Genomic DNA, 14925 nt, shown 5'->3' on the forward strand with positions numbered 1-14925 from the left:
CATTTGTTAAGCTAAGGACTGTATTAGTTCGAATATGAGACGTTTATTTCATTATTTGTTAAAGAACATCTGAAAAATTGAGTTATATTTAATATTTGAGGTCTAGACTTTTTAAAAAGGCCAATATTCACAAGAGTAGATGCGCCGTGCAACAGTATGTATAGAAAAGATAGTTTACTGCTTATGACTGATGGCAGACGTCACTCAGTGCCATGGGTAGACACAGAGATCATGAAACAAAGTGGCTCAGAAGTGTAGGTCGAGCTTGTTTACAACAACTAACCAACAACTGAGATGGATTTAGTCTGGGAATAATGTTATGGAATGTTGATGGAAAAACGACTATCTTGCTACAAAACCCTTTTATTTACCGAAAAGCTTTACGCAAACATTGTATACATGGTGTTTTAATTGTCTTAATAGCCAGCATTCTTTTTTCTCTTATGCACTCTCCATATGTGTTCCTGGTATATCCATATATAAATGAGCCTAAATTGTTTTTGACATGTTTCAAAAAATACAAAGCTACAATGGATTGTTTTACATCCTTATAAATAATGTTTATATCTATCATTGAAGACCCCAGTGTCCCATAAAAAGAAATACATGTTTAATTGTTCCTAGTTTGTTTATAGTTGGAATAAAAAACCAAAGCATCACTCACTCACTCACTTGCTCGCTCACTGGCTCACTCTCACGCACTCTCTCACTCACTCTCTCTCTCTTGCTCTCTCTCTCACTGACCAGCATGCCCACATATCTCTGTGATTACTCTCCTACCATGAATCATTTGAAGTGTGATACTAGATAAAAAAACACACATACCTGTAAATGGAATAAACTTGTATAACCGTAGTACACAATCAGCCTGTATGTGTGAACTGTGTGAATGATCCTCACTCACCCCTAGGCGTCGCAGAATAAGCCCACCACTCAATACAGAGGCCATCAACATATTTACCAACAGCTGTCTAATCATTAAGGTTATCGAACACAACATGCTCTGGCGTCACAACACAATACATCAGACGCTCTCTCAATAAACAAGGACTTCTACAACATTGTTAATCAGAGCTAATTACAGTTCGCCCTCAAACACACCAACCTCAGCTCATTATTGGTTTTCAGATAATGATCTAGAACCATAATACAAAAAGAAACTACAAGTTTTCTGTCGATCCTGACATCACCATCGAACTGCTGAGAAAAAGCTAGGATATCAGTAAATCTATTTCTTATTTTCTTTGACTGGAATCTTATTGCAATCATTTAATCACATTGTGGACTAACTTTTAACACATGGTGTTTAAAGAAACAGAGAAAGGCTTATGAAATCTTAAGACCTAATCAAAGCAAAGCAAAACATTCACTTACAAAATGCAGACAAAGGAAACCAACTAAGAACTAATGGGATTTAAAAAAATGTTACTAAGAACAAGACAGTTACCTTCAGTTGAATGCATTGATCAAACAGTTATTACAATTAATTATAGAAAAAAAACAGCATTCTGTATTTTTGCTTTACACCTTTAAAGTTTATTTCATAAAACCACAACCATGGAACCGTCTTTTACTGGCCAGACAAAAACTGCTTTTATGTAAATATTGGAGGATATAAAATGTGTTTTCAGGGATCTGCCTCTTTCTGATTTGTACAAAGTTCCTGGTTTTCTGACCTGAAAAGATGACTGACCAGACTTTAATTATCAATGAGAAAATCAGTTGGTGTCTGCCTTTAGCTTAATCTGCTAAATTCTAAAGGGCAGCAGTAGCCATATGGCTTGTGTTAGTGTTTGTTGCTGTGCTGTCAACTCACTCCAAGGTAACATAATAAGTGACAGTTAGCCCACAGCTAATGACACAGATGTGCAGAATGGTCAAAGAAAAAGGGGACTTTAAGAGGGTATGAGGTTTTTGTTTGTTTCATTTACAAAAGGGGCTGCCTACAGAGGTTTGCACTTTCTTATAACCTAATTACAATGGGCAGAAGCTACAGATACACCACATATAAATTGATTAAAGATGAATTCACTTTTCCTTAACGTGATGTCTTAATAACTACAACGTTTGTCAGAATGAAAATGTTTAACAAAGCTTATTTTACATGAAAATTCAGATATCACTGACTTCTAAAATAAAGCTTTAAAAACCTCAACTTTCATCTGAGCTACAGTCTGAGCTCATCTGTGTCAATAATCACCTGCTTAAATATTTAGCTTTTTTAGGTTCTATCTTCAGGAAGAAGTACTGTAGCGCTGTGTTTTATAGATTCGCCCCTCTTGCTGCTTTCAATTCTCCCCCTTGGTGCAACAAGTGTGTGTGCGGTGTGTCCGCCTCCCCCTCTACACACTGATTGTATCTATTTGGCAGGACATAGGGGGCCCTGTTGATGATGAAAATGCAAACTAAAGGCATTTTATATTAGGAAACATCTGCCTGTGTAATGAGGCTGCTCATGAAAAAGGGATTAGTCTTTGAGAGCCAGTGTGCAGTTGTTGATCCATCTCATTAAAGCCATACTCTTGTTTGTTTGTTTTTGTGTGTGTTGCTCCGTGTTTATGAATAATTAAACCAACTAGCCACTGTAACTGTCAGCGGTTGGCAGACTGGCTCCTCTCCTCCTGCCATTTGCATGATAGTGCTGGTGAAGAAGAAAATGAAGATGAAATTGTGGGGCTGCTAATAGCTTTGGTTTCATCTTTCATGCTTTTCTCCCATCTGTGATAAACTGATGTTGTCAAGAGGCCTGAATTGTGTGTAGTATGAGAGCTGGCTTTATTTCTCCACAGAAGATTGGTGTTGCCAAGAAAAACCTTTCACAAGCTTTGTACTGTATGTCTGACATCAGTCATCACTGTTGTTTAAAGAGAAGTGTTTATACAGCATCTATTAAAAGGCTTACAATGTGAGTTTTACCCACAGTTTGAGTTTGGCAGCTGCACGCCTTTGTGATGTCAATGTGTGGCTCAGTTTCCAAACCTGAAAGGTAACAATATGTTTGTTGTGGGTAGTTGGCTTGTCTGACCTGCAGCAAATTGTTTTTTCAAAGGGCTATCCTGACTTTGCTTTTTGAAGAGGGCATTTCATTGTTGCAAAAACGGTATAAGAATTTCGGAAAAAGTCTTTAATAAGTTATTTGTCTATTTCTGCAGGAAACAGAAAAAAGCATTATGAATTATTTTTGACCTCCTGCGGTCTTCATTGCACTTGAAGTGATAAGGCACATCAAAACCTTTATTTGCTTATTGTCACCAGCTGATATCTGAACCTCCCCCTTCTCTGTCATTCTCTCTTTCTCAATGAAGACATCAGATTGTCAAAGTTGAGGAAGTCTGATGCCTATCTGATGCAAATACACCAACGGTTGGCATGTTGCATGACTACCATTTACCCGATATTCAACTAAATGACCGTTAGCCTCTTTAGGAAAATATTTCATCATCATTATCTCACACTTCCTGCTTTATCTCAAGAGGGTAAGCTAATTATGGGTTTAATGTGTGTAACTGATTTTCTTTTTAAAGATTGTTGCTCTGAACAAAACTAAGGAGCGAATGCGGCCTTACCATGTCAACCATGAAAATGAAGATCCAGATATCAAAAAGATCAAAAAGGTATTTTCCCACAAATATTAATTCCCAGTCATTTTAAGTCTTTGTGTGTTTTTCTTCCTATAACTGTTCTGTGCATGTTGCAGCACAGTATGAATGTTCCTGTGTCTCAGCTTCCTTGTTTGTATCTCCTCAGGTGCAGAGCTTCATGCGGGGCTGGCTCTGTCGCAGGAAGTGGAAGATCATTGTTCAGGACTACATCTGCTCTCCTCACGCTGAGAGCATGAGGAAGAGGAACCAGATCGTCTTCAACATGGTGGAGGCAGAGACAGAGTATGTTTAAAACATGTTGCCTCCAGTAAAAGCAAACACTGTCAAGCTTCGCTGTACATAATAAAAACAAGAAAAGGATTCTCTAGATACTGTGAACACGCATTAGCAGGGCTGAGCAGCGTGGTGATCAATACTGTGAGAAGAAAGAGATTTTTACCAGACCCGTAAATCTTCTTCTTGTTTTTCTGGTTGTACCTACTGCTATTTTTTTCACAAATCATATAAAAGGACAGTGTCATATTAATAGCCTTTTCTAATTGTATCAATGAGTATGTTGATCCTTGTTTTCATGGGTATCTTAAGCTGCCATGATGAGGTTACCTGGAGTCAAGGAAATCTGTAAAAAAAAAAACATTACTCTAAATATATTGTCTGCATCATGATGAATCAAGGGTGACTGACAGTTGCTTTCTTGGGTGGCAGTAGCATCAATTTTTAGAAATATCTAGATTGTTTTTTCAGTCCTACAGCCTTCATGCAAGATATAGATCAGAGTCGGAAGTATCATCTTTTGAGGAAGGTTGAAACAGCACATCATTTTAATTGAATGAATTATATTTATTATATAAAATATATTTATTCAACACTCTTTATATTAGTTCAACTCTTTTTTCCCTCCTGTGTTTGTGACATAAGAACAAATACTTTGGTGTGACCAAGCCCTACTTAAAAAAGAAAAACATGTTGTCACAACAACAAACATGGAGAGAAGATACCAGTTAATGTGTCTGAACAGTGATGGGGTGAGAAGAGGGGGCATTTGTTTATAAATAACAACAACCAAATTAAACTAAAAACATTCTCATGAAACTTATTTCCTCAAATACTGCCTCTGTTGGACGATAAAGACATTATCACAAATGTTTTGTTTTTATGTTTATCCTGTGTGTGATGACAGGTACGTCCACCAGCTCTACATCCTGGTCAACTGTTTCCTCAGACCTCTGAGAATGGCTGCAAGCTCCAAGAAACCCCCCATCAGCCACGATGACGTCAGCAGCATCTTCCTCAACAGGTGCATACTTCTGTGTGAATCTGCTCCTGTGTGATTTACTAGTGTCTTACTTCTGTCTTTCTCTGGCAGTATATCAATAAAGTGTAAATCATGCTGGAGGCAAAAGCATTGATGGGACAATGAAACCTCTTATGATTTTGTATTAAGTCTGCTGTCTACAATGTGCTTTCAGTGAGACCATTATGTTCCTACATGAGATCTTCCATCAAGGCTTGAAGGCGAGAATAGCCAACTGGCCGACTTTGGTGCTGGGTAAGCTGTTACCTAACCTTGGAGAAAACACATAGATAGACAATGTGTGTGTGTGTGTGTGTGTGTGTGTGTGTGTGTGTGTGTGCGTGTGTGTCTGTGTGTGTCTGTGTGTGTGTCTGTGTATGCTCTGCAGCTACTCAGTGAAATCAAGGTCAGGTTTTCAGTCATCCTCCACATCCACTTTGTCTCCTTCAAACGTCAGTCTTGACGTCTTCCTGCCCCATTCACACACATATAAACACTCAAACACACACACTCAAACTCATTTTCCTATCTCAGTCTGCACCCAGCATGCTCATTGTCTTGACAGACAATGACCACACAGAGCAGAGGGCCTACCACAAATTCCCGTCCTAAAAGAGAAACCTCCTCGACAGATTGCATCACCTAGGAGACAGACTGCTGAAAGGCACGACAGCAAATTACTTGTGACAAATTCAGAAAGAAAAAGATTGTGTGATTAGATGTCATCCTTATCGGACTCTCTGCCTTAGGCTGGCACTGAATGCAGATTTTCTATCAACAATATGTTTGACAGCCAATCACTTTTCATTGCCACATACTTTCAACCATCAACAAACTACAGCAGATGAGAAGCAGCCTCCATCTTTGACCTCTTTCTGTTCTTCAAATGTGTGTTTTCTTGCATGGTTTGAAAAGCCTAAATATCCAGCCAATCCTAAAACAAATAAAAGGAAACATTCATCCAGTACGATTCCTTTTTCAATGTGTCCATTTTAGCTTTGTAGTCATGTACTTGTGTATGAAGTTTATAAAACCATTGTTTGTCATCCAAGAAGGAAGCAGTATGATCAGTAAACTAACTGGGATGCAATACCTCATATAATTGTTAAAACTGTCTTTACAGAGTTTGGTTTAAGGAACAAGCTTTGAAGCGAAACATCTGAAAAGATCAAAAGGGTTTTCTCTTCTCAAACAAGCAAAAGAAGATGTTTCCTTCATGTTAACCATCCGTCTCTTGCCTTTGTGTTTTTTTAAAGGAGAAGCTCAGCACACTTCCAATAACTGTTGGCCTCCTAATTTCTGAAACAGCAATGTTCAAACTTACTGGGCAGGGAAAAAACTATTTGACACAGAAAGGCAATTGTTTTGGTCTGTTGTGTTGCTTTCTGTTGCTGAAAGAAGCTAAACAATGGTGATTCACTTATTAAAGCCCTTACCTTGTAGTGTTGTGGTAGTGAATGAAAAACTAACAAGCGACACACAGTTGGCACTGCATGACTCAGCAGTAACACACCAGAGCTAGCACAAAAGATCTCTATAATTTCAGTCACTGCTGACTTCCAGTAGAGTCATGAAATAGAATCCAACTGAGGTCTTTTAGATTTTAAGTCAGTTCAAAATCGTTATTATTGTCCACATGAGTAAAAGCTACAAAAGTAGTAGTTTTTCAACAGTTAGCTATATAACAATAACGTGTTAGCCTTTGCCAGCTAATTTCTTCAAAGTTAAAACAAACCAGCTGACAAAACCAATATTTAATTTGTCACAGATCTGACGAGAGAGACATGTTGTTGAAACAAACCGCCCGCTGTTAGCAGGTACATGGAAAGTTCCCACTTCTTGCCTTATTGTAGAATCCACATGTACTGTGTGTGTTTTTGTTTCTAGCTGACCTGTTTGACATCCTGCTGCCCATGCTGAACATCTATCAGGAGTTTGTGCGCAACCACCAGTACAGCCTGCAGGTTTTGGCCAACTGTAAGCAGAACAGAGACTTTGACAAGCTGCTGAAACAGTACGAGTCTAACGCTGCCTGTGAGGGGAGGATGCTGGAGACCTTTCTCACATACCCAATGTTCCAGGTACATTAAGCACACCAGAGCCTTCTTAATTTTCATAAACAAGCTCATAAGTAGCTTTTTACGTCTATAATAAATTGTTCTTTTCATCTACAAGATTCCTCGCTACATCATCACCTTGCATGAGTTGTTGGCACACACACCTCACGAGCATGTAGAGCGCAAGAGTCTAGAATTTGCCAAGTCCAAATTGGAGGAACTGTCGAGGTATGATCGTCTCAATATAATCGACCTTTCTGACACAAATCTAAAGATTGAATTCTGAACTTACTGGTGTGTTTATATGTTTTCAGAGTCATGCACGACGAGGTGAGTGACACTGAGAACATCAGGAAGAACCTGGCTATAGAGAGGATGATAGTGGAGGGCTGTGACATCCTCCTTGACACAAGCCAGACGTTTGTGAGGCAGGGTGAGTCTTTATCAGCGAACAGCATTGCTCACCACACAGCTTAACTCCGGATGGTTTTCTGATTAAAAGACCGTCCTGCCTCTCAACTTTTTGATCCAAGAGCACGACACGGTACCTTAGTGTAGCTTAGTCACTGAATCATGGCATTAGCTTGAGAGATTTTCTCTTCTCAAGCTTTCCTGTTAAAAGAAATGTTCTACTGAATGATAGAAGTTCCTACAGGAATTTTAGATCAAGCCTAAATGCATCTAAGCATCATTAAAAAGTTGTTGTTTGTTTAAGTAGGATATATGTTTTTGTTCCTGTGGCCTTCTAATGCACTTTTACTGTCAGCTGTTTGACAAATGGATGTAATTAACAAGTTTGCATTCTCAAGATAAGTAAGTAAGTAAGTAACGTTTATTTATAAAGCACCTTTCACAAATAAAGATCACAAAGGGCTTTACAACAATAGAAAATGACTAAGCATGATGTCTTGGTAACAGAAACAACAGTTTGCCTACTGTAACAAAACACAGTCATTCTTGATTACCCTAATCTATAATCTACTGCCTTAATACTATATATCGTCAGCAATCGGTAAAAATAAAGATTGGTAGGTGAGACAGTCCTTTAAAAGCTCAGAGCAAAGTGTGATGCTCATTTGCTTAAGAGCAGGACATTGAACTAATATCTAAATAAATTCAGAACTCAATTGACCTATCTGAGTGGTCTATAGTGTAGATATTTACCTTTCAAACATTTACGTTTGTTTAAGTACAGAAACTTTGTAATCTCCCAGCTTAGTGTCAGTTTCCCATAATTGAGGCTAATCCTGGTCCCATCCTGCCCCTCATGCAGGCTCTCTGATCCAGCTGCCGTCAGTGGAGAGAGGGAAACTGAGTAAGGTCCGCCTCGGCTCTCTCTCTCTGAAGAAGGAAGGGGAAAGACAGTGCTTCCTCTTCACCAAACATTTCCTCGTCTGTACACGCAGCTCTGGTGGAAAACTGCACCTCCTCAAGGTGAAAACATCCGACACAAGTCACTTCAGAAAAACAAATGATGCCTCTTTGTACAGAGTTACTTTGACTGGCTCGTTCAATTCAGACCAGCCGATTTGTTAAAATGTAAAAATTGGGGCAGAGGCTCAGAAATACAGATCTAGATATAAAATGGTGCTCCCAGTACATAGTGACTCCATATTTAACCACTACTCGATGTATGAGCACTGTAAAGAGAAGGGGAGCGTGTTTTAATGAATGGCTCTTCGGTGGAACCTTAGTCTACTGTGTGTCATCTGAGTAGATATTGTACATAAAATGTATTTTAATAATTTTTGCATTTTTTAACACTGTTTTTTATTTCTTTTTAATTCCTGCAGCAAGGCGGAGTTTTGTCCCTGATTGACTGCACGCTTATTGAGGAACCCGATGCCAGTGACGAGGAGAGTAAGTTTACTTCATCTATGAATCAGTGCTTCCACTTTTGCCGTCACTGGGAAAGCTCTCATTGGCTCATTAAAGCCCTTCAGCACACTCACAGGTTAATTAGGTTTCAGATTATGTGTGTCCAGAAATCGCTTTCCTTTAAATATCAGATGCTCAACCCTTTAAATGTCGAGATTTGATCTTTTGACATTACAGGTCCATTATATTTTTGAACACACACACACACACACACACACACACCGTGTGTGGAGTGCATGTGTCCGTGTGTGTATGGTTGTTGCGTCTTGGCACAAGCATGTTTTCTTACTATCGCTATCATGTAAAAAACCTCACACAGCTAAAGCAGGCGGTCAGGTTTTTGGCCAGCTGGACTTCAAGCTGGTGGTGGAGCCGTCAGACTCGCCTTCGTTCACAGTGGTGTTACTGGCTCCGTCGCGGCAGGAGAAGGCAGCGTGGACCAGTGATATTAGCCAGGTAATACTCAAAGTCACACAACACACACTCAACAACAACACAGTCTCCTTTGGGCATTGAGAAGGCTTAGTGATAAGTAAACACAGACACGGGTGCAGTTCCCAGGAGGCGTGCCTTAGAACTTCACAAACACAGTTGTATATTACAAGCATGCCACACTGGATCCATTTTTATCAGACAACAACAAACACTGACTGTCAACAAGGATTTAAGAATACAAAACAAAAGTTTGATGATTAAAGAGCCCAGATAAACAAATAAATGCTTAATAAACTGTTTTGAATTAGTTTTGGGTACTTTGATTGAAATGTTTTTTGTTGTTGCTATGTTGATGTGGATCAGAAATCCTTAATTTTTGTAAAACACTTTTATCTTTCTTGAGATATAACACCACTTGTACACAAGGGGCCTTGGCCAAGATAGCAGCATATCAAGGTTTCAAATTAAAGAATTCAAAAACAAAAACAAAAACATGCATGTGCTTTGACCGGTAAATCATCCTTGATTCTGTTTTTAAAATCTTTCATACTGTTAAAACTGTCTTGTTCTCTGATCTATTCTTGTCTCTGTACCTCTGTAGTGTATCGATAACATCCGCTGTAATGGCTTGATGACCAGTGTGTTTGAGGAGAACTCTAAAGTCACTGTGCCTCATATAATCAAGTAAGTGTGTTTGTGTACGTGAAGAGAAAAACCCATCTCTTCATATCATTTTGCAAAACACAGAATTATAAAGTAGCATACAATATACTTGGGTGAAAATGTTACAGTTGTGCTGATGAATGGTAAATATAGGCTGGATGTTACGTATTTTGCTTTTTTGTATTATTATTTGTGCTGTTGCTGAAATGTGCTCGATATTGTTCTTTGGTATACACTCTTATTTTGAGCTTTCTTCTTTGGATTTTATTGATTTATGTTTTCATGTCTCTCTTACTTTGTGTGTATTTTTGCTGAGCTATTTTCATAATAATTTCCTTTCTTAGCAGTCCAACAGTCACCCATGCTTGGTTATGTGTGTGTGTGTGTGTGTGCGCGCGTGTGTATGGGTGTACTTGTGTATCCATCAGATCCGATGTCCGTCTCCATAAAGATGATGTTGACATTTGCTTCAGCAAGACGCTCAACTCCTGCAAGGTCCCCCAGATCAGATACGCCAGCGTGGAGAGGCTGCTGGAGAGGCTGACAGATCTGCGCTTCCTCTCCATTGACTTCCTCAACACCTTTCTGCACACATACAGGATCTTCACCACGGCAACAGTCGTCATGGACAAACTGGCCGACATCTACAAGAAGCCCTTCTCATCAATACCCATCAGGTCATCACACTACAAAGACTTAAATATGCATTCACAAACACAAAATAGGAGGAGGTGCAGACATATTTACATAATTTTTTTTCATGTATCTGTCTGGATTTCAGTTTGTATGAGTGTATGAAAACTGTAAGGATGTGTATTTGTGTGAAATGAGTTTACTGAGAGGGTTTTATAAGCCTCCCCCTCATTCTGTGCATGAGGTAGTCCTACAGTATGCAGGTCAGTGTTTTGGACTTGGCACGCAGCACCCACTTCTGTCCACAAGGTTGAATACATTCTGGCTGGAACACACCACAGTTCGTGTTTTGAAGGCAGCAGAACAGATGCTTCAACAAAAACCTTGTTTTGGTTCTGCTGTAAGGAAAGCAATGTTTGACTGATTGAGAGTTTGAATCTCTATTTTTTTCATGCACTCATGTAATGTGGGGTATTGGTGAAAACTAGCACCGTTCTTCTCTGTCTGGTCTGTATGTAAAGCTCAGCTCGCCATGGCCTGAGGATGCTTTCAGTGGAGGAGAACAAAGAGGAGCCATCATAGACCAGTGGCATAAAAGAAGAGAAGTGTTGGGCTCTGGTGAAGTCCTCTTTCTTAGACTTACTTAAAAAAAAAAAATCAATTTTCCCATTTACTATAGATAAAGATGGAGGACACGTCTCTGCTTCCTCTTCCTGTATTAAAGTAAGACTAAAATCTATCCATCTATTTGTGTCTAACTAAAAATCTCAACATGTAGTGGGGTAGGTAGTCAGGGAAAAAATGTACAGTCATGATTCCCAAGGGATATTTTCAGTCAGTTAAGTCCAGGGCTCTCAATCCAAAGTTTGAACCACTTAATAAATGATTGTTTAAGCATTAATACTGATATAACACAAGGTGTTTTAACTACATACTGAACATTGGTCCTATATGTTTGATGCTCATGACTCGGAGGATGCCAACATTGATTCGAAATTGAAAGTCTTTGAATAAGTTATGAAAAAATACCCAAACTAAAGATCTGATAGACCTATCCTATAATAGTTGCCCCTGTCTTTTGGAGACTTTGCCTGTCCCTGTTTTAACACATTGACACTCACACACGGCCACATTAAAACACATAACAACACAGAGTCTTGGTCAATTTTACAATACCTGGGGGATTGCTCATGCTGCTGGTTGGTTTTTTATCATCAAACACACCTTTCCTTTTTCAAGAATTTCATTTATCATGCCTCAATCATCAACCCTCATATCATCCTCTGTCTCTGTCACAGCTTTTATTTCCATATCTAAAAGGAAACACCCCTCCATTTAATCATTTTTCTGTGTCATCCATCTCCTGTCTCTTCACTTCTCCCCCCACAACCTCAGGGCACAGTACCACTCATTTGACCGTCTGTCCATCTCATCCATGTGTCCTGACTACAGTCTGAAGATTAAGAAGATAGCCATGGACCAGTCCAAGTAACCAACTCTTCTCTCTCTCCTCCTTCTCACTATATCCTTTCTTTTCCTGCCTGTTTCTTCCTATCCTCTGGTCTTGTTTTGACAATTCACTGATGCACAACTCCCCCCTTATGTGGACTTTTTCTATTTGTTTTACATCTCTCTATATAAATGAACTCACTGATTGTTTTAGATTGATGCTGGATTTATGTAGCTGGTTTTTTTTCACTCTCGTCTTATGAATCCATATCTGTTATTCCTCTTCAGTGCTTTTTGAATACTTTAGCATCTTCTGCTGCTTGCCTCCTCTTTTTATCCTCTGCTTGCCTGAGAGTTCATCAGCGTCCTTTCTGCTTTTCAAGTATCTTTCCTTCCTCTCTCCTCATCAGTTTGCTCTTTTCGACTGGGATGCAATTTGTTCTCCTGTGTTCTGATGATTTACAGGCGTGCGTGAATAGATTCTGGCTCTGTTTGTCGATGCACGGTTACTCTTCTCATACACATGACTATCTGCGCAGTTTTCATGTTGTCATGGAAATGATCACCAAATTTCTCATAGATAAAAGCTTTTAGACTTTTTGTGCCTATTTACTTCAGCTTTTAATTGTTGCCAGTGTACTCTGTAAAGGAAGATATTTTTTCTCTTCTATGTACTGTAGGTTGGTTCTAGAAGGAGAAGGAGATTTTATGTAACTTTATATTCAAATTCCCTGAAATATTTAAGGAACACCCACAAGCATTAAACCACGTTTTAGTCCAAAGTAGCAAAGCAAGGACACCATGACAAGACAATCATGGTATTTGGAAAGCTAAAACCTATTTTTTTACTCCACTCTTTAAGGGTCACCCTTTATAAATCAAACTTATGAATATGTTTTTCAGCCTAAAGCAAACAGCTGTGGCCTCACAGCCAATCAGAAAGACACTGAGCAATTCCTTTATGGTAGAAAAATGTTAGTCCAATCAGGACTCTCTTGTTAGCTCTGTTTTCATGTATTGATACTTTGAGCGGCTTCATTTTCCTTTGTGTTCAAGAGATAGCTGCTTACTTTGCCAGTATGCAGTGGGAGTAATCCAGGAAACATACAGAGGTTTAATCTTTAAGTTTCTCAATAAAAAGATGCAAAGAACAGACACTGATTACAGCAATGAAGCGGACCAAAATAGTAAGGCCACTGAATTGAATCTAATGAATAATGCAAAGCCTGCATAGTTAAGTGAAGACTCTGTGTTTGTTACGGCCCATTTTTATGCTGCGCGTACACATTTCATCATTTGACCAGACAGATTAATTAATAAAGAAGCTTTAGATTTGTGTTGCCTTTACTCCTCTATTTTATATTGCTTTGAAACAAACATCTACACTTCCTACATGGTTCCTCTAATGTGGATGTAGAAACGCTGAAGCTGAGAGTTAGCACCATAACCTCAAAGACTTCGTTTTATTCCCAGACCAGTATGCTCCAGCTCAGCGCTATAAAACTGTGTCAGTGTTGTAATACTTTATGACTGCACTGTGTGCTCCCACACAATATTAGTCATTCTGGATAACTACATTAACTACAGTAAATGCCCAAAATGCAACTCTGAATACTTTTGGGTTGTGGTTGTGTGTTAGCTGAAAAAATTCAAACCCCTGCCATGTCAATGTTTTCTTCTAAATCTGCAGCATGCCATTTTATTTTGACCCTAAACTTCTTTTACAATAAACTATGTGACAAGGTTCATTTCCATTGAACCCATTGTATAAGACAAACAGACACTCTTTTTTTTTTGAGATACTGCACTTTCATATTTTTTCTTTATCCTTTTCTCATTTCCCCTCAACTCTCTCTTGTGTTTGAAAGATATCCACTTGTTTCGCTAACATATTGCTTGTCTCCCCCCACAGGTCTCTGGAGCTTTTCTTTGCTACCAATCAGAATAACAGAGGTGGTGAGCACATAAATGACAAATCACCTCGTCTCTGCCGCAAGTTCTCTTCTCCGCCTCCTCTGTCCATTCCTTCCCGCACTTCCTCCCCTGTCCGTACACGAAAGCTCTCCCTCCATTCCCCTATCACTGGCAGGGTTGGAGGGCTCGACCTGACCAGTCCCCTGTCAAACTCCAGCACAAATCATAGCACTTCCCAGTCTGCTGCCAGTAGCCCAACATCTGCCCACACCCCCCAAACCCCCACGCCTCAGACTCCCACTCCAACCACCTCCTCTCCTTCACCTCCTCTCTCCTCTACCTCTCCCCCACCGAACAATTCCAAGCCACCACAAGAACAAGCTCCTCCCATTCCCTCGTCGCCGGATCAGAGTCCTTGCTCAACAACCGAAGGGGAGGAGGTGCAAAAGGTCGACCCCTTCTGCGGCAAACTGAGACGGAGCATCCGCAGAAGTAAGTGATCTAATCAGAACAGGTTTTAAGATGTGTCTGTTTGTCTTGGTGCAAAAGCTGATCTTCAGTGTTTTTCAGGCTTTGAAAAGACAAATCTGAACATCTTCAATGTTTAAATCTTCTTTTCATTTTTAAGTGTCATTTTAAGTGTAAATCTACATATCTTATGTAATTTAAATGATGTTCTACGCACACTCTTTATGTAAATACTTAAAAGATCACTACTTCATGTTCACTTCACCATCGTTCTGCACTACTCACCACTGCACTCTTATTTAGTCTTGTACTTATCAGTCTCTAATTGCTTGCTTATATTTTTTAGTTAACTGTTAATATTTAATGTCTGCATTTGAGAGCACAGTCTACTGAAGTTAAATTCCTTGTGTGTTAAAAATACCTGGCCAATAAAACTGATTCTAAATACTCCTAAATATTAAATCTCTTAACAAAATCAGCAATAAAAAAAACAATCTGAAGAAAAATCAATCGAACTCAGAAATGATGACTC

The 14925-nt window shown here is 39.2% G+C and overlaps 1 protein-coding gene across 2 annotated transcripts in view; it reads left to right on the forward strand.

The window, feature by feature from the left end:
- The window catches only part of rasgrf2b (Ras protein-specific guanine nucleotide-releasing factor 2b), a 41200-nt gene that overhangs the window by 15710 nt on the left and 10565 nt on the right, over nt 1–14925 (forward strand). The window contains exons 4-17 of one of the 2 annotated variants that reach the window (XM_079346596.1): nt 3525–3614; nt 3748–3884; nt 4783–4899; nt 5072–5151; nt 6784–6977; nt 7072–7181; nt 7268–7386; nt 8227–8387; nt 8747–8813; nt 9151–9287; nt 9868–9950; nt 10358–10606; nt 11958–12050; nt 13924–14417. In XM_079346596.1, the coding sequence (XP_079202722.1) occupies nt 3525–3614; nt 3748–3884; nt 4783–4899; nt 5072–5151; nt 6784–6977; nt 7072–7181; nt 7268–7386; nt 8227–8387; nt 8747–8813; nt 9151–9287; nt 9868–9950; nt 10358–10606; nt 11958–12050; nt 13924–14417 (2131 nt within the window). The remainder of the gene's footprint in view (nt 1–3524; nt 3615–3747; nt 3885–4782; nt 4900–5071; nt 5152–6783; nt 6978–7071; nt 7182–7267; nt 7387–8226; nt 8388–8746; nt 8814–9150; nt 9288–9867; nt 9951–10357; nt 10607–11957; nt 12051–13923; nt 14418–14925) is intronic. The other variant, XM_079346597.1, reaches the window with a different exon arrangement.

The sequence above is a fragment of the Symphodus melops genome, assembly GCF_947650265.1.
Source record: "Symphodus melops genome assembly, chromosome: 1".
NCBI classification, from domain to species: domain Eukaryota; kingdom Metazoa; phylum Chordata; class Actinopteri; order Labriformes; family Labridae; genus Symphodus; species Symphodus melops.